The 22,790-nt window shown below is 35.8% G+C and overlaps 1 protein-coding gene across 1 annotated transcript in view; it reads right to left on the bottom strand.

Moving 5' to 3' along the window:
• Positions 1 to 22,334, bottom strand: part of LOC133777636 (cleavage and polyadenylation specificity factor subunit 1) — a 28,163-nt gene extending 5,829 nt beyond the window's left edge. The window contains exons 1-21 of the mRNA XM_062217322.1: positions 21,825 to 22,334; positions 21,592 to 21,738; positions 20,893 to 21,046; positions 20,234 to 20,369; positions 19,590 to 19,735; positions 19,020 to 19,115; positions 18,872 to 18,924; positions 18,390 to 18,521; positions 18,127 to 18,178; positions 17,874 to 17,993; positions 15,793 to 15,927; positions 14,467 to 14,595; positions 14,147 to 14,224; positions 13,681 to 13,821; positions 8,076 to 8,170; positions 7,208 to 7,404; positions 6,160 to 6,947; positions 5,849 to 5,929; positions 5,689 to 5,754; positions 5,512 to 5,589; positions 4,475 to 4,705 (exon numbers count right to left, since the gene is read on the bottom strand). Coding sequence (XP_062073306.1) covers positions 4,475 to 4,705; positions 5,512 to 5,589; positions 5,689 to 5,754; positions 5,849 to 5,929; positions 6,160 to 6,947; positions 7,208 to 7,404; positions 8,076 to 8,170; positions 13,681 to 13,821; positions 14,147 to 14,224; positions 14,467 to 14,595; positions 15,793 to 15,927; positions 17,874 to 17,993; positions 18,127 to 18,178; positions 18,390 to 18,521; positions 18,872 to 18,924; positions 19,020 to 19,115; positions 19,590 to 19,735; positions 20,234 to 20,369; positions 20,893 to 21,046; positions 21,592 to 21,738; positions 21,825 to 22,153 — 3,384 coding nt within the window. The 5' untranslated portion in view covers positions 22,154 to 22,334. The remainder of the gene's footprint in view (positions 1 to 4,474; positions 4,706 to 5,511; positions 5,590 to 5,688; positions 5,755 to 5,848; positions 5,930 to 6,159; positions 6,948 to 7,207; positions 7,405 to 8,075; positions 8,171 to 13,680; positions 13,822 to 14,146; positions 14,225 to 14,466; positions 14,596 to 15,792; positions 15,928 to 17,873; positions 17,994 to 18,126; positions 18,179 to 18,389; positions 18,522 to 18,871; positions 18,925 to 19,019; positions 19,116 to 19,589; positions 19,736 to 20,233; positions 20,370 to 20,892; positions 21,047 to 21,591; positions 21,739 to 21,824) is intronic.
• Between the last annotated feature and the right edge of the window lie 456 nt (positions 22,335 to 22,790).

The following is a 22,790-nucleotide window of genomic DNA, read 5'->3' as shown; positions in this document are numbered from 1 at the left end:
CTTCCTATTGCCTTAAGAAAAGGAACCCGTACTTGCACTAAGTATCCTATTGCTAAATATATTTCTTACAATCATTTGTCAAAAAACCATAAAGCATTTATTGCGAATATTTCAGAACTTGTTGTGCCTAGAAATATACAGGAAGCATTGGATGATCCGAATTGGAATTTGGCAGTTATGGAGAAAATGAATGCCTTGATTAAAAATGGTACTTGGGAGATTGTAAGAGTACCGAAGGGGAAAAGATTGTTGGGTGCAAATGGGTTTTTACAATAAAAACCAAAGCTGATGGGAGTGTTGAAAGGTATAAGGCTAGGCTTGTCGCAAAAGGGTTTACTCAAACCTATGGAATTGATTATCAAGAAACTTTTGCTCCGGTTGCAAAAATAAATTCCATTCGGGTTTTACTTTCTCTTGCTGTTAATTCTAGTTGGCCTTTATACCAATTAGATGTTAAAAATGATTTTCTTAATGGGGATCTAGTAGAAGAAGTGTTTATGAGTTCTCCACCTAGTTTTGAAAAGGGTGTTGGTTTTGGGAGAGTTTGCAAACTTAAAAAATCCTTGTATGGGCTTAAGCAGTCTCCTAGAGCCTAGTTTGAGCGCTTTGGTAGAGTGTTAAGGCGCCATGGATATACTCAGAGTCAAGCAGATCACACCATGTTCTATAAACATTCAAAGGAAGGAAAGGTAGCTATCTTGATAGTGTATGTGGATGATATTGTTTTAACTGGAGATGATCATGATGAACTTGATGAGTTGAAAAAGAGACTTGCTCAAGAGTTTGAGATCAAAGACTTGGGTACTTTAAAATACTTTCTTGGAATGGAATTTGCTAGGTCCAAGGAAGAAATCTTCGTTAATCAACGTAATTATGTTCTTGATCTGCTTAAAGAGACTGGTATGCTAGAGTGTAAACCTGTTGAAACACCCATTGAACCAAATGTCAAATTGCAACCCACACAAGCTGAGAATGTGAAGGATCGGGAACGTTATCAACGTTTAGTAGGGAGACTGATTTATCTATCACACACACGGCCAGATATAGCATTCTCAGTGAGTATGGTGTGTCAGTTCATGCATGCACCTGGACCTAAACACTTCGAAGCAATCTACAGAATGTTAAGGTATCTAAAAGGAACACCTGGAAAAGGACTCATGTTTAAGTCAAGAGACCATTTACAAATTGAAACCTATACAGATGCAGATTGGGCTAGGAGTATAGTTGATAGAAGATCTACCTCAGGTTATTGTTCATTCGTTGGAGGTAACTTAGTCACATGGCGGAGTAAAAAACAGAATGTAGTTGCTAGAAGTAGTGCTTAGGCTGAGTTTAGAGCTGTTGCTCATGGTATGTGTGAGATATTATGGATAAGAAGGTTACTTGAAGAGTTGAAGGTATCTCAAGCATCCCCTATGAAACTTTACTGTGATAGCAAGGCTGCTATCTCGATTGCACATATTCCAGTTCTGCATGACCATACAAAGCATGTAGAAGTAGATAAACATTTCATCAAAGAAAAGATAGAGGAAGGCCTGATTTGCATGATTTATGTTCCAACCGAAGAGCAAGTAGCAAACATTTTTACGAAGGGATTATTCAAAAAGCAGTTTGATTTTCTGAGTAGCAAGCTGGCTATGGAAGACATCTTTACACCAGCTTAAAGAGGAGTGTTAGAGAAAATCAAACTATTTTAGAAAGTTTTCTAATTTTAGAATGATTGTTTAGAGCTGTAAAATAGCTGATTTGTTTCCTGATTTTATTTATTTTAGGAAAGTTGTTAAATAGGGTGATTTGACATTAAAGTAGAATATTATTGTATTATTTTAGGGCAACCTCTTATATGTGTATATATTGTATCATTCACGATAAAACAATATTTCAGAAAATTTCCCTATTTCTGACTGCATGTTCCAAAATATCTTTGGGGTAATGTTGTACTTACTACTACTTATCTAATTAATCGCCTCCCCAGTCGGCCCCTTCAGTTCAAGACTCTACCCTCACATTTCTACAAATACTCTGTCAGTCAAAGTTTTTGTCTGCCTTTGTCCACGCGCACTCCCAACACTGAAGCAAACTTGATCCTAGAGCCATAAAAACAGTTTTCCTAGTATATTCTCCTACACAAAAAGGCTACCGGTGTTAATGTCCCATCACCAAGAAATCCTACATCTCTACATCTCTAGTGATGTCACTTTTTTCGAAAATTCTCCTTATTTCACTCCCACCATGCTTCAAGGGGAGCACATCTATCACGAGCAAGAAGCTCAGTGGTCGTGGGATTCAGAATTACCCCTAGACACTTCGTTCCCTCCAAAGGGAATTCTTCTGCACCTCAAGATCATCCATCTTCTTCTGCTTCTTAAGACCATCCATCTTCTCCTACCTCTCAAAATTATCCATCTTCTCCTGCTCCTCAAGATCAAAACATACATAAAGAAATACAGGTGTATACCAGAAGAGAAAGAAATAAACAAGTAACGAATCTTTTTCACAGTCAAGAGCTCGATCAACCACTTCATGATCCAAGTAATCTTCCCTCGAACACTCAGTCAGATCTAGATATTCCTATTGCATTAAGAAAATGAACTAGATCTTGTACCCAACACCCTATTTCAAAATTCATCTCTTATGCAAAATTATCATCTCCATTTAAAACTTTTTCCTCTAGTCTGTCAGATGTTGTGATTCCCAGGAATATCAATGAAGCCCTTGGTACTCAATGGAAGACGGCAGTTCTTGAAGAGATAAAGGCACTCGAGCATAATGGAACTTGGAGATTAGTGGAGTTACCACCAGACAAGAAAGTAATAGGGTGCAAATGGGTGTTCGCGGTCAAATACAATGCAAATGGATCTATTGAGAGGTACAAAACACGGTTAGTTGCCAAGGGTTTTACTCAAATCTACGGAATTGACTACACTGAAACCTTCCCTCCGGTTGGCAAACTCAATACTATCAGAGTATTGCTCTCGGTAGCTATCAACTTGGATTGGGAGTAGTATCAACTTGATGTAAAAAATGCATTCTGGAATGGAGAGCTGGAAGAAGTGTACATGAGCCACCCTCCGAGTTTTGAAGAATCTCCCAATACAACCAAAGTTTGCAAGCTAAACAAATCTCTCTGCAGTCTAAAACAATCTCCTCGAGCATGGTTCAATCGGTTCCTGAAAGTAGTCAAGGGACGTGGACACATGCAAGGTCAAACAGACCATACCCTCTTCATCAAACACTCAAGAACAAGGAAAATGTCAGTACTGATTGTGAATGTTGATGATATCATTCACTGGCAACCATACTAAAGAGATGATTCTGATCAAAGAAATGTTCGCAAATTTGAAGTCAAGGAACTTGGAGCACTCAGGTATTTTCTAGGAATGGAATTTGCTGGGAGCAAAAGAGAGGTTTCTGTATCCCAAAGAAAATACACTCTTAATCTCTTAAATGAAACGGGAATGCTTGGCAGCAAACCCAGTAAAACTCCAATTGAACTCGAAGACCAGAGAAAAATGTTTGAAGGAAGTCTAGTTGAAAAAAGAAAGTACCAGCAGCTAGTTGGGAAGCTTATCTACCTCTCACATACAGCATCTGATATTGCCTTTGCAATAAGTCTAATCAGTCAATATATGCATGATCTATGTCAAGGACATCTCAATGCAGTATATAGAATTCTGAGGTATCTCAAGCAAACACCAGGAAAAGGTCTTTTCTTCAAAAAGACAACCAAGAAGAAGGTTGAAATGTTCACAGATGTAGACTGGGCTGGGTCAGTTGATGATCAAAAGTCTACATCTGGATATTGCACAATTGTAAGGGGTAATGTGGTGACATGGCGAAGTAAAAAGCAAACAGTGGTGGCAAGAAGTAGCGCAGAAGCAAAGTAGAGAGACATGGCCCATGGAGTGTGCAAATCAATATGGATCAAACGCCTATTAGGGGAATTAAAGATTGAATATGAAGCCCTCATTCAGCTGTATTGTGATAATCAGTCTACCATCAGTATTGCACATAACCTTGTACATCATGACAGAACTAAACACATGGAAGTGGATCGTCGCTTTATTAAAGAAAAGATTGGAGGAACTATCTGCATCAAATATGTACAAACGAATCAACAGTTGGCGGATATTCTCACAAAGGGGTTATCTGAACGAGTGTTTGATTTTCTAGTAAACAAGCTTTGACTCATCAATATCTACAGTCCACCTTGAGGGGGAGTGTTGACAGATAAGAGAATCAAATCCCATGATTTGATTGTAGAAATAATTTAGTAGTTTCTTTATTTAGAGGATTCGTAGTTATCTTTGTAATTATAATGTTTATTCTGAAATTAAGAGTATTAGGTGTATAAGCCCTATATAAAGCTTGTTGTTTACCTACGTAAGAAATAGAAATAAGAAAAACCATTTTTCTCTTACAAATTTCATAAAATCTAACAATCAGTAAGCCATAATTGGTGAAATAAACTTACAAACAGTGTAACCACTCGAACGGTTAAGGCATTCTCAGAACTTTGCATCGGAATGGTGGCCTTAGTCAGCCAAGGACCACCAGATTTTTCTGGCTCTAGAACCCGAACCTCAAATTCATCAACAGTGTAAGTCCGATGTAGATCATCAGAACTCAAATTATGATTCTCAAACTGATGGGAGACTTCTTGATCAACCAAAGATGACACAACTTGATTCAACGACTTTTGAACCTACAGAAAATACTCGGGGCATCATTACTTCTGAGATGATCCAGGAGAATAGAGTATAAGATTAACAAGCTTCAAAATACTAAAGGCACAGCACAGAGAATTGACAACAAATTTAATAACAAAGTTCAAAACACTAAAGGCATCTTTAAGCTCCATTTGGAGGGAACAATAAGAATAGTAAACCATATATAATTCTTTCCCTGTATGTAATTTATATATAAAAAAAATGGTAGACAAATTAAATACAAGAAATGCAGAAGTTATCCCAATAAGAACAAAAAAACAACATTTTTACTTAAAAGCATAAACAAGATCTAAAATAAAATCTCATTCTCCATCTATTTCAACCATTAATTAAAAAAATAAAAATAAGCACTCTCTAGAGACTGGCTTGAGACAGCTGAATTTATTCACATTTGATATGTAAGGAGATGTGCAATCATTGGATCGAGAGAGAGAGAGAGAGATGATAGATCATCCCTAAAAGGATAGAGGGTTCAACAGAACATTAAGTGTGCTTATTGCATGTACTGGAAAGAAAAAAATCAATGGAACCACTTGAACACAATTTAGAAGTGCAAAGGATGTTCATGAAAATTACCAAATCAGGATACTGCAAATATTGCATTTATCAAATTAAGTAACAAGACAAAGAAATTTGCTGCTAAAAATACTAATTTAACCCTATTGACATGGCACATGAGCTCTACTACATGTGAGAAAGAATGCGACCTCACACAAGTAAATATGCAGAAAGATTGTATTAGTAAAGCATAGAAAAAGTTTGAAGGGTAGAATATACTCACAGGAACCGAAACTATAATTGGATACAAATTCTTCTCTGCATAGTAAGTGACCTGATGTGGAGTGCCTTTCAATGGAATCTAATAAACAAGATAGGAAGCAGATGACTATCAAAACTCGTAATGACAACATTAACTTCATATTTGAACCGAGTAGAATAGGAAGATGGAAGTACTCACCTTTTGCACTGGCCAATAGTTGTCATAGCTTGTTATAGGTGGCATTTGGCAAATCTTTAAAATACCCTAGAAATGAAAGAAAATTATAAAACAGATTAGCCACAATCTCCAACAATCATTCAAACAATCCTCCAGATATGGCAGTATGTTGTTTGTAGACCTGTGATGTAACATATATGAATCCGTGGTTGCAATTCACATTGTGAAGAACAGTGAATGCTACAATTGAACCATCGCATAGCTACACAAAAAAATAAAAAATATCAAATAAACGTCATTGAAAAAAAAGTCTACTTAATGCTTGACAACAGTCAATTATTAGTTCTACTGTATTCCCATATACATAAAAAAAAAATTAAAAGTTATCTCACACTTCATATGCAAAATAAAAACCAAAAAGACTAGCCACAGTTCTGAACCAAAACGCATCTAATGCTATAAACCGGCCTCGTGAATGATGTTAGTACCAACCTGAGGATGAATACGGACACGTTCTCTGAATATCATAAACCAAGCTGGTCTTGACCCAGTAAGAAACAATCCCTGATAACCAGCAATATTCTTGAAAACACTAATTCTTTGGCATGGCATTCCATCTGATGTTTCCTCTCTAGCATATGTGTCCAATGGAACTCGAACAAATCTCAGATTTCTGAGTCTAGATGCACTAATATTTCCCAAGCCAGAAGAATTTTGTGACAAAACTGAATCCTCTGTTTTAGAGGCACTCTCTGGACCTTCATACAGGAAAGCGTGGTAACAAAGAATAGTTCCATCAGTCAGTATCCCTAGGAGAAAGGGGCGGCTATGCTGTCCAGACCACCTCTGCATGGTCAATTCAACAACTTTCATGCTCTGTACATCTTCTTTATTTCCTTGACCAGCTAACTCTTCAGAACTTTTATTCATTTCGTTTTGGGGATCCTTCAGTTGTTCTTGCACAAACGTATCAACTAGGTGTGACTTTCCAGATATGAAGTTATCCACATAAAAAACACAATTAAAACTAGGCACATCATATATTTCAAGGGAACCGCTTTCATAACAAACAACACAATATATATCCCCCTGATCATGCAAAGCACCATCAGCACCATCAACTGCCTCATCAACTCCTGTTGAGAGCCATGCATCAGTACTTGTCTTACGTAGCCATGGCTCTGGCCCTTTATCATGATACAGTGTGCATGTAGATATTGACTTGTTTGTGCTCTCAAAGGCAGCTGGAGTATTAATAGAAGCAGTGCAGGAAGAGGGATCTAGAAACCCAAATCAACAGGAAAATTAAGAAAAATGTCAGAAAAATAATGGGACGGAGACAGAGAACAAAAGAGAAGGGAGAAACTATAGTAGATGAGAACATAAAAGAACACGTTATGGGAATAATTATAATAATAAGAATAAAGAAATAAAATTCTAGAAGAAAATTGTATAACAAGATAACTGGAAGTAAATTCAAAATCAAATGTAAATTTTATAAACTTGTATTCCATTAAAAAGAAAATCTTGACCGGCATACCTCCAACAAGGAGCCGGATACTTCCATCAGTCATTCTCAATACAACATATGGATCAGCAATGGAAACAGACATCACCATGGCACTCTCAGAACCAGAGCCAGATTCAGCATTTGCAGCTCCAAAACTGAAATCCTGCGTCATGAAAGAACCATCTAAAATTCGGGCACCACGTTCGTAAACCTGCACAACTCGACGCCTACACAAAAACATGCACACATGAGTATTAAACAAACAATCCCCTGTTCCAAAAAAACAATAAAATTACACGAGTGCCTTTACAGGGCAGAGCAATAACTTAAAAATGGAACCTTTGAAAGAAATTATGTTGAGAATACAGGAAGGGTAAGGCCTTAACTAAAATGGTCGAGACTCAAGAACATTAAATAGTAGGAATGTAGGATGATAGCACCTTAAATCAACTCAAACCACAGTACCTCACACAACACTCAAACAAGGAAAACGTAGAGAGGAATAAATTTGTATTAGATGAAATATGGAAAGTAACACAGATAATCCAGGAGTTCAAGAGCCTGGTCTCCCCAAAGCAAGATTACTCTCACGACACAATCAATTTCTACTTCCCTCTCTCCATACCCTCTCTCCTACTTATTTTCCAGCAAGTCCCCAACCCAAAGTAACAAACTCGAACAGCCATCAATTCTCACCACTCTACTAACTAATTCCCTATTTAATAATCCCGAATATACCTTACAATCCTACTAGTGAGCTAACAATACAATCCTAACATAGAACAAGATTACAAGTACCCCCAAAAAAAATGCAATTCTAGCATCAATTCATCAACTTGCATAGTATCAAGATGCATCTTTAAAGCCTCTTATCACAAGATTCATAAGGCACACTCACCTTCCAAATAAATTCCCAGCAGCAATTGTTCTTCCTTGCACATAATAGTCAACGCTTTCAGTGACTTCCGCCAGAAGATCAGCAGTTTCAAGTACCTACCCATCAACAAAAGAATAATCAATTTCCAACAAATCATAACCCCAATAACAAACAAACTAAATTGTCTCCTCAAATAAAAATCTTAAACACACAACAAAATTGACTTATTTCTCAAATCACTAGTGTTAAATACAATAATGCATCAAAAAACATGAGTTGGTTACATAGTAACAGGCTGTGTCCCAAACCTAAACATGAAGCACAATAATTTATATTCTCAAAAACCCTCAATGTTTACATTATTAATTCTCAAATGAAATCCTAAACCAATTTCAAACCACCACAAAGATTAAGCAATACTTTTTTTTTTTTGATGAACAAAGAATTATATTAACACACAAAACCAATTACAAAACCAGCTCAAAGAGAGCCCAGCAATCCGAAAATTACAAGAGATTCAGGTTTTTAAGAAAGACTAAGTCTTTACTCTTCAGCTTAGCTTGAGACACAATAGAAACTCTAGCTTTTAAACACTCTTGCACCTGAGAAACAGCCTTGTTAACAGAAACAGAAAAGAAATTAAACAAGCACTGGTTTCTGTTCCACCAAACCAGATAAACTGAGGCTGCTAAACCAGCAGCAAAGACCTTCTGTTGAATACCCTTCGGTTTCCCCTCCATCCACTTAATCCAGCCATGAAAACGCTCAGGCCAAACCTCTCTGCCCAGCCAACTAGCAACACGATTTCTCACCTGTTGAGAAAACTGACACTGAAAAAATAAGTGCTCATGACATTCCTGCTGTAATTCACAGATTGGACAGAGATTAGAAGCCAGTTGCAGATGGCATCTTAATAAGTTGTCCCTGGTTAATAAATGCCTCAAAGAAGCTTGCCAAAGAATAAACCTATGCTTGGGCAGAGACAAATTACACCAAACAACAGGAGCAAAAGGAACTCTTTCCTTATTAACCAACTGAAAATACAGTATGCTGGTTTTTAATTTGCTATTCACCACAGCTTTATTTAACATCTCACCACTGATGACTGACCTCAACTTAATTAGTTTACGCCAATACCAGCTCACATCAGACTGAAGATTGTAATCCCAAATAGATTGCCCTTTAAGATAAACGGCATCGATCCATTTAACCCAAAGTATATCCTGTTTAGTAGAAACAGCCCAAATATACTTAGCAAGAAGAACCATATTCCATTTGGCCCCTTCCCTAAAACCAATACCCCCCAAACACTTAGGAAGGCACACTTGATCCCAAGCCGTGAGGTGAAGTTTACTTCTGTTATCATTCCACCTGCTGGTCCCCCACAGAAATCTCCTGCATAAATGATCAATCTCATTAATTACACTCTTAGGGAAGAGAAAAATTCTCATCCAAAAAGCTCTAATTCCCAATAAAACAGAGTGAATAAGTTAAGCTTTCCCAGCAAATGAGAGATGACGATTAGACCAATGATGAAGCTTCAGTTGAATCTTCTGAATTATAGTAGCGCAGTCCCCAGCCCTCCATTTTGTAGGTCTCAGCGGGACACCAAGATACTTTAAGGGGAAATCACCTTCAGCAAAATGCAAATCCCTTAGAATATCTTTGGTCTCTATCTCAGTTAAACCACCAAAATACACTCTGGATTTCTCCAAGTTTGCTGTCAAACCAGAAACAGCACTAAAATCTTGAAAACATTGCTGAATAATCTGAACTGAAGTATTATTTCCCTTGCAAAAAATCACTAAGTCATCCGCAAAACAAAGACTCACTAAATTCAACCTTCTACATCTAGGATGAAATTTAAAGTCTTTATTTTGAGTGGCATGAATGAGCATCCTAGTGAAAAACTCCATAACCAGAACAAATAAGAGAGGGGAAATCGGATCCCCTTGTTTCAGCCCCCTCCTACCAGTAAAACAGCCCTGCACTCTACCATTCATCAAAATAGAATAAGAAGCATCTTTTAAACACAACATAATCCAATTAATAATCAGGTTCGAGAAACAAAAACCAGCAAGAATCTCCTCTAAACAGTGCCAATCAATGGAATCATAAGCCTTGCTAAGATCGATTTTCATCACACATCTATGGGAGATATGTTTTCTCTTATAACCCTTAAGGATATCCTGAAAGATAAGAATGTTATGCGCTAAAAGTCTATCCTTAATAAAAGCCCCTTGATTTTGATGAATTAACAAAGGACCACTTTCAGTCTCTCACACATCATCTTAGAAATACATTTATATAATGTATTGCAGCAAGCAATGGGCCTATAATCCACTGCCTTAGTTGAATTTGCAACTTTAGGAATCAAAGACAACAAAGCATTATTTAGATTTTTAGGAATAATACCTTGCTGAAAGAAACCCAAAACAGCCGCTGAAATATCATCACCAATCTCATTCCACATTGCTTTGAAGAAACCCGAACCATATCCATCAGGGCCCGGACTCTTGATAGCCCCAATGCTAAACATAGCACTCTTAACATCCTTCTTAGTAAATGGTTTTATTAAAGCCAGTTGATGCTCTAAAGAGAGGATATTGCCATGAACAAAGCAATCCATGTGAATAGACCCCGAAGCCTTACTTTGACTGCCCAAAACAATTCTAAAATGATATAAAAATTGAGCCACAACCTCCTCATAATTCTCAACCAACTGTCCATTATCAGAAACAAACGAGGCAATTCTATTAACTTCCTTCCGCTGTTTCAAACAAGCATCGAAAAACGCTGTATTATCATCCCCAAATTTGAGCCAATTAACTTTACTTTGTTGCCTCAAGAAACTGTCATATAGCCTGGAATTCTGAACCAGAATATCAAACACCTGCTTTTCCTCAGCCTGAAAATCAGAAGAATGAGGATCTTGCTAGAGATGAACTTGAGCCTGGTTATACGTCTCTTTAGCCATCTGAAAGTTACGCTCAACATCACCAATTTCAGATTTATTAAACTGCCTTAAGACATGGCTAAGCCTCTTAAGTTTCACCAAAATACCATCAAAACCCCCAACAGCTACTGGCCTTTTCCAACTTTGCAAAACAGTAGCCTTGAATCTATCATGTTCCACCCACATGTTATAAAACCTAAAAGGTTTAAATCCAGAAATTACCTCCTGAAATACCTTAATAAGGCAGTAGCAATGATCTGAAAGAATATCCCATTGTTTGACAGCAACTGAAGCCGGAAAGAGGTCAATCCACTCTTCATTTTTAAAAACACGATCTAATTTGGAGTAAATTCTAGCACCATCAACTTGGTTATTAGTCCAAGTAAATTGAGAACCAATCGAACTAAGTTCATCAGCTAACCCATGCCCTTTCCATCTCTGAGCATCAATCAGTTCAGTGGAAGTAACTGGCCGACTCCCACTTCTGTCATCATACTCAAAAACTGAGTTGAAGTCTCCAGCCAATAACCAGGGAGCAACAAGGAAATTAAGGCAAGATAAATCATGCCACATCTGAACTCTTTCATTAATTGTGTTTCTCCCATAAACAAATGTCACACAATACTCCCTCTTTGAATGTTGCTCCTTAACAAGAGCATGAACATATTGATCACTCTCTTGAAGAATATCCACTAACAAAATACTACTCTTCCAAACCAGCAAGATTCCACCCTCACTAAGATAACCCTTAAAATAATTCCAACCATCAAAAAACCTGCTCATCATATCTTCCACTTTCTCACCCCTTAATTTGGTCTCAAGAAAAGCACACAAACCAACTTTATTAATTCTACAAAAAACACTAAGGGACCTCTGTTTTTCCCTCTTATTCAAACCACGAACATTCCAGCTAAGAATTTGGAACTCCCCCATTTGATTTTTTGTTTGCATTCAAATCCAATTTCGAACCCTCCACTCTCTTGTCTAGTAAGACATTATATGCATTTTTCAACTTGTTCTGAGCCTTAGAAGCCATCAATTTCTTCCCACCGACTTTCCTAGGTGTGATCCATTCCCCTTCATGCTCTACCGTGCTATCTGAAACTCTATCATCAGTCCCCTAATCACCCTTGGAATCTTGATTAGTAGCTACCACAATAACCTCTGTATTCGGTTGAACATGTGAAACCTCCAACGCACTGTCAGTCAATGTAGACTTGACACCAGCTCCAGTACTCTGCACTGAAGAACTGGCATCCTTCTGCATCTCAGATTTGCCCAGCTTTGCCTCTTCCACCGAGTTGTCCAAGTTAGCTCCATTAGCTAACTGATCTTTTGGCCTCCAAACAACCTCTTTTTTCTTATTACAAGAAGATTCAGTATGGCCAAACACCTTGCAAATCTTACACTGTGTGGGCAGTCGTTCAAACTCAACAAATTGCTCCATTAATTGCCCTCTTTCATTCAAAAACTGAATAGATTTCGGGACCTCATTAGCTATGTCAATATCCACTAAAACTCTTGCAAATTGCATCATAGATCTATCATTTGTAACCTTATCAACAAGAATTGGTTTTCCAAGAGTGCTAACTAAAGCACTCAAACACTTGGTTCTCCAATACTGTAACCCCAAACCAGGCAGTCTCACCCATACCGGAACCAATTTAACCATCCTCAAATGATCTAAATCAGTGGTCCATGGCCTAACTATAACAGGTTTTCTATCAAAATGCAAAACCCCATTTTCTAACACCAAGTCTCTAGTCACTTCATCCCTGAATTTAACCAGCGTATGGCCTGCATTTAATCTCGCTATTCTCTCTATACCCAGTTTTCCCCACATTCTCTTTATGAAACCCTCAAAAACTGCAAAAGGGGGGTTAGCGCCTAAAACCATACACACTACAGCTGAGTTCCAGATAGATGCTTCAACAGCGATTTCTTCTAAATCCACCTGAGCAATCCGATGGCCATCTTGAATTAATGGTTCCTCAAATTGTAAACGAGCGCCCCCTTGGTTCGGCAACAAATCTTTGATGAAATCGTTGTGGACTTCCTCTTGCTCACTCCATTTCAAACCGGACTGAGAAACGCCCACCCTATCCCTGTTCAGATCCCCTTTCAACGACCCTCCAATTTCTGGGAAGTCAGCCATCGAGTCCTTAAAAACGTCCTCCATCTCAGTTGAAGGTTCGTCATCATCAACTACCAACGATTCTCCACCCATTTCCTCAGGTCCAATCTCTTCCCTACCCTTGTCATCCCTACCCTTGTCGATCGAAGCAGGCTTCTGATGGACTCTCTTACGTCTCGCCATGGAGCAGCTAGAGAGAAACCTCACGCCTGAATAAGGCTATCTTTACGTACCGATTAAGCAATACTTGTTCAAATGAAAACCATAAAGAATTTTTTGCAAGGCATCTAAAAAAAGGAGAGAAGAAAAGAGAGATGAAGATAACTAAACAAACAAGCATCCACTTTGTTCGTAATGTTGATTAAAGTAATAAAAAAAACATACATACATAAGCAAATCACATTTCATGCCTTGCAACTACCACAACTATATTATGCGCACATTATTTCATCTTCACAAATATAGTCGTTTGAACAGCAAAATAACCCTTCTCAACAATTAAACCCAGGATAATTCAAGTTTGTGTTAGGCATTACCATTGTTCGAGCCTCCAGACTTATAATCAAATATGCATGGTACTCATCATCAGCAGCGTTAATTTTTGAGGAGTCAGCAGTATGGCTACGTGTGCTCTTGTGGTAAACAGTCCAAATTCCTTTGCAGCCTGGCAGCTCAACCTGCCAAATTGAAAAAAGGAACAAGAATTATGATACATCCAAAAAAAATTGAGAAATAATTATTTCCAAAATTTATATTTTAAAGAAGCAATCTTTCATCATTCCAATTCATGCAAAATACTTGTGTTAGCACCAAAATAATAATAATTATAATCTTGAGTTCTAATATACATATACAATATATGATAATCAAAGCATACAATTTATTAACAGCTACAAACATCCCATAGCTGAAACCGAGATTGGATCAATCTTAAATGCGAAGAGTACATATTAACATATATAAAATTGAAAGCTCTCACGGGAAAGAGAAGATATCACAGACCTCAGTAATCATTTCTGGGCGAATCGACTGTCGAAGAACAGAGAGAGCACCATTTTTTCCATGACCAGAACAACAAACCTGAAGAATCGCCCAAGACAGCAAAGGCAAACTCATAATGATAGATTTTCATGTTTTTGTAGATAAAATCGTAAACTGACTCTACATTTTGGAACACTGGTCCCAGAAAGACAGAAGGTCGAAAGCCTAGGTCAAATTTGAAGGCTAAGCCTAAGATCCATCATTGTTCTTCAGAAAATAAGTTACATTCATCATACAAGGGAGAAGGAATAATAATTCATGGCATACTAAATAAAACTCACCAGTTCATAATTACTCTGTTTGGCAATTCCAGTTGCATTTGGATCTGCATTAATACGTAGACCGTATGAGAAGTCCTTCAAGGGACCAACATTTATCAGTGAATCCCTCACTGTAAATGAAAATGACTTCTGCAATCACAATATAGAATGGATGTATTTCAGAACTTTAGACCACAAAAGCAGCAATTAAGCTCACCAGTTATACTAACAAATTTAAGCAAATCACCAATTTAAAAGCCCTAAGAAGAAGAAAATCAAAGGTCAAAGTCTCTCATAACAAGGAACACTCAAAAACAACAATAGACTTAGGAAATAATTATTGCTACAATGATGCACACATTAACAACTTTTAGAAAAAGAGGCTCATCTTATATGTACATAGTAGAAATCACTAAATTGAACAAATCCAATTGATTTTACTTGTTGGGAAATGCATAATTTGGAGCATCCCCTAAGTTCCATTACAAGAAACTTACTTTTTATATGGATCCAGTTTTAAGATGTTGAAGAAGTTGGCTATTTATTTCGTTTATTATTTTATTTTTAGTTTTTTAAAATAAAAAAATTAACCTCCTTTCCTACTTTGATAGTGCCTAAGGGTGTTCATCAAACCGCCCACACCGCACAAACCGCTCGCATCACACCACACCAAAATTTGCAATTTGAAACCTTTCACATTACAGTTGCAGTTTACATTTTTACCAAACTGTGTGGTTTGCAGTTTTAAATTTGTGGTTTGCAGTTTTAAATTTTATAATTACAGTTCAAACCGCACCACACCACATCATTATATATCTTTTTTTGAATTTTACCACATTTAAACTTGATGCATATATATTTATATAGTATAATATACACAATATCTAGAAAAACTATTATTTTTATAGGATGTTAGCACATATTCTATTTCAACCTAAGTATATTCCTCCTTAATCAAAATTTTTACTTCTTTATCACATTTTTTTCTTTGTTATTAGTTTGTTATATTTTTATTGTTTTGCTTAAAATTTATTAGTTTGTTGTATACTTATTGTTTTGTTGAACACTCTTTAGTTATGAGTTTTATTATGAATATTTATTAATTATAATGTTTAATTGTTAAATTATTTAGCGATAGGTATAAACCGCCCAAACCGTGCGGGTTGCGGTTTGAAAAATTGTTCAAACTGCATATGTGGTGCGATCTAATAAATTGGCAAAAAACCACACCGCCCGCACCGCGAACTCCCCTCCTCCGCTTTCTAATTTCATAGAAAATCCCTACAGGTACAAAGTTAGTCTGGAAGAATAGTAACTCAGTGAAGCCATCCCAGAATAGTAAATAACCTGAGCTGATTCTGAGTTATTTGGCGCTGAACCATACAAAGATAGCTCCTCACCATTAGCCACATCTTGCAATACATCAGAGGATGACCTTCGCAAACGCTTTGCTGTAGGAGCATCTCCTTCTATATCTCCATCCTGTACATTTAGATATAAGCAGCAACTTTTAAATAAATTTCAGAAGGTGCTGGAAAAGTAACTCAAACTATAGTGCAGAACAAGTTTAAGAAATTACTGAGGAAAATGCAAAACAAAGTGTTATCTAGTAATTTCAACAGCAAATTGAATTTACTGTGAAGAAAAAGGCAACAGTAAGTTTTGACAGTTTACGCTTTAAACTTAGCATACAAAGATACAAAAACAGTATTAGTGGTTAAGAAGAAGATCCTACTCAGCAAAGAAGACCATGTTAGTGTTTTATAAATTGAAGCCACTGAGAAAGTATCATCTGAGAAACAAGAGTCTGAAGCAAAGTTTTGGAAAATTTTAAGAAACTCCAAAAGCTATGGCTTAAAGCAAGAACGCAAAAAAACGTTTGTTGTAATTGTGTCACCATATATGTTTTAGAACTTGAGTCCACCACAATATAACACGAACCAGTGGCAGAGCCAGAAGAGTTTTTCAGTGAGGCCATCAATTTTTTGACTTTATACCTAGGTGCAATAAAATTGGAATTATATATGATATATATGCAAATATATATATATATATACCGAACCAGACCTTAAAGCCCACCCCAGCAATTGTGTATTCATTTTTTACAACAAAGAAATAAATATTTACATACATAATTTCTTCCTATTTGTTACGTCGTTTTCCCAAGAAACAACTAATTTACAGGATAAAAAACAAAGTTGACCGTTAGTAAATTAATGATGATATAAGGTGACTCATAAAGTTTAGCTATTTCATATGTTTCTATGCCACAAAAAGATAGTAGCTTTTCAATAATAGTACAGTTAGACCTAATAGTTGGATCAACCAAATCAAATTTGGGGCATACTTGAAAATTTTAAATTATAAATTTATAGTGAAATCATGAAGCAAATATTTTAGGGATATTTGCAGCAAAAATATCAAATCTTTGCTAATTGTTGCACTTAAATACCAATTCTTTTATTTTGAAAACAATAATATCAAATCTTTGTTAATAATTGCACTTAAGTGCCAATTATTTCTATTTGCAGAAAAAATACCAAATCTTTTTTAATGGTTGCAATTAAGTACCAATTCTATTGTTTTTTTACAACAATAATACCAAATTTTTAGTATTATAGCGGCAAATATTCCTTAAATTGTTTTAAAAAAAATGTATAAGATCAATTTTAATTTATAATGAAAAAAATATTTTTAAAATATTGGTACTTAACTGCAACTATTAACAATGAGTTGGTAATTTTGCCGCAAATAGAAAAGAATCGGTACTTAAGTGCAACTATTAACAAATATTTGATATTATTGACGCCAAAATAAAAAAACTGGTATTTAAGTGCAACTATAAGTAAAGCTTATCAAACCACAAACATCCAGGTGAAGTAGGGATTAGATAAAGATACTTATTTTAAGTGGTGCATCCATGCATATATAGAAAGTTAATTCTTAGAAGAAAGCATATTGAAGCTTATGCTTATGGAGATAAATTTACACTCATAAAAAAATTGTACGTATATAGCATATAGCTTTTGTCAAAAAATATAAAAAGCATATAGCTAATTTTTACAATGATTTCTTTTTTTATTTTTATTTTTTCAAGGAAGGAAAGTAGTTGATAAGAGTTTGATACAAGGAAAGTGTGAATGAATATCACACTAGATACAACAATAAGAGCACAATTACAATAGAAAAATTCCAATAATACAGTAAATCAGAAAACATAACACCCTTAAATTCTATTACATCAAATAACCAGATAAATTGATACAATAATCAATAAATATATGTTACTCTTATAAAATCCAGTGGGAGGGAAGCATATGCCCCCACTGTGGCTTGGCCACATCATAAAACCAAATACTTAAAAAAAAGTTGAAACATGAATGGTATCCAGAGTTAAAAGGAGAAAACTTTATTAGGTTCAACCATACCTCATCTTTCAAACCAGAAGACAATATTGTCGTCCCCAATCCACAAGTAAACTGCACAAGTAAACTATCTCCCAACCTACTTGCTAAAAACAATAATGAATTTCCTATTGTTGTAATCCCCTACAAAAAATATAGAAAAAGTGTTAGAAGATTGTGAGATGCAACTGCAGTTGTTATTAGAGAAATGAAGTCCGAAGGGTTAGCAATATACATATCTAACAAGTAGTACAGCATTCTAACATTTATGACTAACCGATGTAAGTACTGAAGCTTTTGACTTTGAAAGATCAAGTCTCTGCACAACCCTGCAGATTAGGATAGTTGTTATGCAATATAGACATATGACAAACATTGGAATACAAATAGAGTGGTGAACGTATTTATCTTCGTAGAAACCCTCGACATGGAAGCAATCATGCAGGCAAGATGAAAGAATAAGACACAAGTTTGGTTTCATCAGCCAGCATAGATACAATCAACTAATATCTACTATTAAAGTAAGATGCCTACACTTACCTTCCATCATAAACAAGGGTCAGCAACAACAGCTCCCCAGTTTTTGTTGATAACAAGGCCACATCATTTGATAGCCAAATTGCATTGGCAGCATCAAGCTCCACACTAAAAGGAGATCTAGGAATCTCTTGACTGAAATAAAGCATAAAAAATAATTAAAATGTAGATCTTGCTGTCATATAAACCACAACTAGCAAACTGAAAACAAAAAGATGTGCATAAAATTGAAACCACATTAACATATCAAAGTCTGAAGAATCTGAAACAAAAGTTATACAGATTATGCAGAGGAAAGGATAGAAGAAACATTGAACTGTCTTCTCTAACAGGAATAACAAAGAATAATATAAAAAGCATCCCAATCTTGATAACTTATAAGAGAATAGCTCAAGGTGTAACATACTTCACATCATAATTTATTTTAAAAAAAAAATCTTTGTATGTTTCTCTCTGAGAGCGAAGAGCAGAGTGCAGAGTTTGACCTGTTATCAGCAGAAACTGCATAGCTGTTTAAACTCAATGCACATGAGGTTGACTGCATAAGGTTGGATTAATTCATTAGACCATTTCAATTTGGAAGTCTATTTGCTTAAACCTTAAATATACACAAACAAACAAAAAGCAGCATACCTGACTATGATAATGAATAGTATTTGTACAAATCACAAGAACACCACCAATTGGAGAAGGAACAGCAAGTAGCTTGTAGGCATCATGTGGCAGATTCTACCAAGGATAAATTACAAACAATAAAACAATGAAGTATAAATATTAGATACACAATAATAAACCAGCAGAAAAGGATATTTCCTTTAATGTTTTCTTAATAACGTTTGCACAAAATGCAAAACCATAAATTAAAATCTTACTTAAAAAACAAATGTTCGAACTTTATAGCATTCAAGTAACTTGCAAGTACAAAGACACAAAATTAATCACCAATTAGATTAGGAATGATCAAGTATATTAAAAAATACAATTCTTTGATTATGCGTGTACATTTTCAATTGCCAAAATTTAGCACAGAATACTTTTAAAGTTATCAGCAACTCAAACTCATGAGTCTTACCCCATTTGTACACTAAATTATAAAGCTGGTTGTTCTTTCATGAGACTAAACACTCCAGATATAACATACAATACAATGACCACTTTCAATGATTAGTTTAATGATTTTGATATTTTATTCGCAATACTTACAACAGCTGACCAAATCAGAGGATGCTGTTTCAAAGATGTGCTAATACTCAGCGCTGAAATCATACAAGTGTGGTGCTTCCAAGAGACGCGTCCAGCCCAAGTAAGCTCCCGCTCATGAAGGATGACCATCACAGGCTCAATATAACCTGTGTGAAATTTGTCCATCAACAACATAATATAAAACGCCACATAAAGCAAAATAACAGTAAATCTGATATTAAGAAAACCTAAAACAAAAAGACTGATTAATCTAACCAGAAAAAATCTTATGCAAACTGAAGGAATACTCTATACAAGCAAATTCTCAGTAAAAACACATGAATTTATACTTCAGAAGGACACAAAATCATCATTGTGTGCACACAGTAAATAAACATTTTGGACAAAAATATAGATTTCAAAGCTAGACAACAAAAAGTAAAAGATTTTACTCGAGAACAGCAAATGCACATTTCAAATTATTTAAAAATGAGTAGCCCAAGAAAACAATAAATACCAATGATGAATATTCCATAAATTATCCTTCTTTCTACAACAAGATTTAACAAATTTTATCCACATAAATGGATTCCAGATGGTCAATCACCAACCAAAAACCAAACACTGACAAGACTATAAATCAATTTTACTTTTTGGCTACTCACCGTGTACAAAAATGAAGTCTTTTATATGCTTCATGTCAAGATCTCGCAGATTAATTATGTAAGATGACTCGATGCGAGCAGAAAGTGCACCTCCAGAACCCAAAGCATCATCTTCCCCAACCAAACCAGAACCGGCCTGACAACATAGTTCCAAACTTTTCAGGAGAGGCACAGTTAAAATTACTTTTTCAAAGAAATACGTACTATATGAAACCAATACACCAAAAGCTTCTTGTCAAAAGTAAAACATGCAAGCACTGGCAGGGGAAGCTGAACCACACACCACCACCACCCCCCCCCCCCCCCAAATTTTTTTTTTATATTATTCTTTTAAAGTTGTCGAATTTTTCTTAGAAAAAGTAAATAAAACTTTTATCTAACCCCCCACACCTAAATTTGAAAAATATGAAATAGCCCCCCTCATAATAAACTTTGGCTCCGTCACTGAAAACACGTCTTTGTTTGTCAAAAAATCTTTGGGAGTATTGTTGCATCATGTATGCCTACTGCCTTAACAATGAACAGTTTTCATCACTCACAGGATAAGATTGTGATAGTGCTATCTCAAAACGAAATTTTCAATTAAGCAAGCAAAAACTGAAACTAATATAATAATTATCAAGTAACTAAGTTGAAGCAGAGAACAAAAAAGAAAAAACCTGAGTGGGCTTGAGCATTATCATTTGTATATCATACACAAGAACACTTGCACATCTTCCCTGAGGATCAATCTTTACCAATGGACCTCTTGCAAATGATTCTCGGCCTCTTTTCAGATGAAGCCACTCTGGACCCTCAAAACAGTGCATAGAGCTGAAAAGTCAACATTATAATTAAGCATCATGGACAAAAGAAAATTATAAAAACCATAATAGCACTTTGTTCCAAAAATGAAAAGTCAGATTACACCAAGTGGCATTCTCATGTTTTAAAAACTATGACGAAATGTAAGTTAATAAAATAAATACTGCAGCCCTATTAACTTGACAAAGGAACAGAAAAGATATGTAACTACAAACATTTTGATGGTTCAGTTTACAGTTACATAATCTACCTCAAGTGGAATGAGTAACCCAATAAGAAACCACTAGACAACATCAAGTATCGAACCAGTATAATTATAAAGGCTAAAGTCACCAAATTCTCAGAGGCTTTTATTTTCACCAATGCTTGACCTCGACCTTTTAATGCTAGATACTTTCTATGGGGACAGAAAAAGCTTCGATAGCATATATTCCCGAATGCTAATTTTCTAAATTATATCAATCTCAAGAACATGATTCAAAACCAAAAAAAGAAATATGCAGTAGTAAAGAAAGACACTTTGCCCTCTATTAACCGGGATCACGTTTCCCCACCTTGTACGAAGTCCATGGATAGAATCATCAAACTCTAAGACAGATATTTTGGCATCTCGAAAGCTCAATATTATAGAATCTCTTCTTCTAGAACCATCACCACTTCCAGAAGATATTACTGCCATTGTTTCGACATTACCATGCAACCTGCCAAACAAGGTCAACGAAACTGATACGACTTCAAATGCACCTAGTAACAAATCAATGACTTGGATTGTAAATTGGGGAAGAACCTGTAATGACAAGCAAGCTCTAGAGAAACCCCAGAGATGCCATCCATGAATCCACCACGTTTGGATTCCGCTGGACCCTGGGAAGTTCTGCTATCCTCTTCTTCTTGAACTCTCACAATGTAAACTTCAAGAACATTGCCAGCGGTGACGACGAGGTTTGGTACCGGACCGATTTCGCTGCTAGATGCGGGCCAGTCGGAGTCGAGGTCGTCGGACTGAATGGTAGTGACGCGAGGTACGACGTCGGCGCGGGAGTGAGTGACAAAGCCGGAGGCGCAGTTCTCGATCCCCGTCGGCCAGTGCATCATCTTGTAAGCCGCAAAGCTCATCTTTGGAATGGAGAGAGTCAATGCGGAATGAATGGAGGTTTAGAAGAGATAATCAGTTAGGGTTTTAGAAGGATTGAGGGTTTAAAGCAGAAATCAAATGGCGGGAGGTCCTTAATATCATCGCCCCACCCGCACTCCCAAACTCAGTGACAGTGATGATGTTCAACGATAGCAATAATATTATAATTTTTCCATTCAAGAAAATAATAATAATATTAGGTGTGCACTTATTTTAAACACTCAATATGCACACATTTAGTCTATTTTAAACTAGTAATAATATGTTCACCCAAAATATACACTCAAATATTATACATAGTGATAAAATATACATTCAAACATTACACATAATAATGTGGCAGTTTAACATAGCGAATCATATTTATTAAAATTGGGACCCACTGTTTTAAAAAATATTGACAAGTCAATGTGTGTAATGTTTAGATGCATATTTTGGGTGCAGATATCATTACTCATTTTAAATTAGTTTAATATGTTATTGTGTGCATTTTAAATGTGTAAAATGAGTTTCATTATTAATGTAGAATCACAATTCATAGCAAATTGAAAAAAAATTCCCATAATTTTCATTCATTTTAATGACTTATTTTTATTTGGGAACACATTTTAAATTAAA

This window comes from Humulus lupulus, chromosome 5 (genome assembly GCF_963169125.1).
Source record: "Humulus lupulus chromosome 5, drHumLupu1.1, whole genome shotgun sequence".
NCBI lineage: Eukaryota > Viridiplantae > Streptophyta > Magnoliopsida > Rosales > Cannabaceae > Humulus > Humulus lupulus.
The sequence above is the reverse complement of the archived record's forward strand: the minus strand, read 5'-3'. Positions and strand labels throughout refer to the sequence as shown.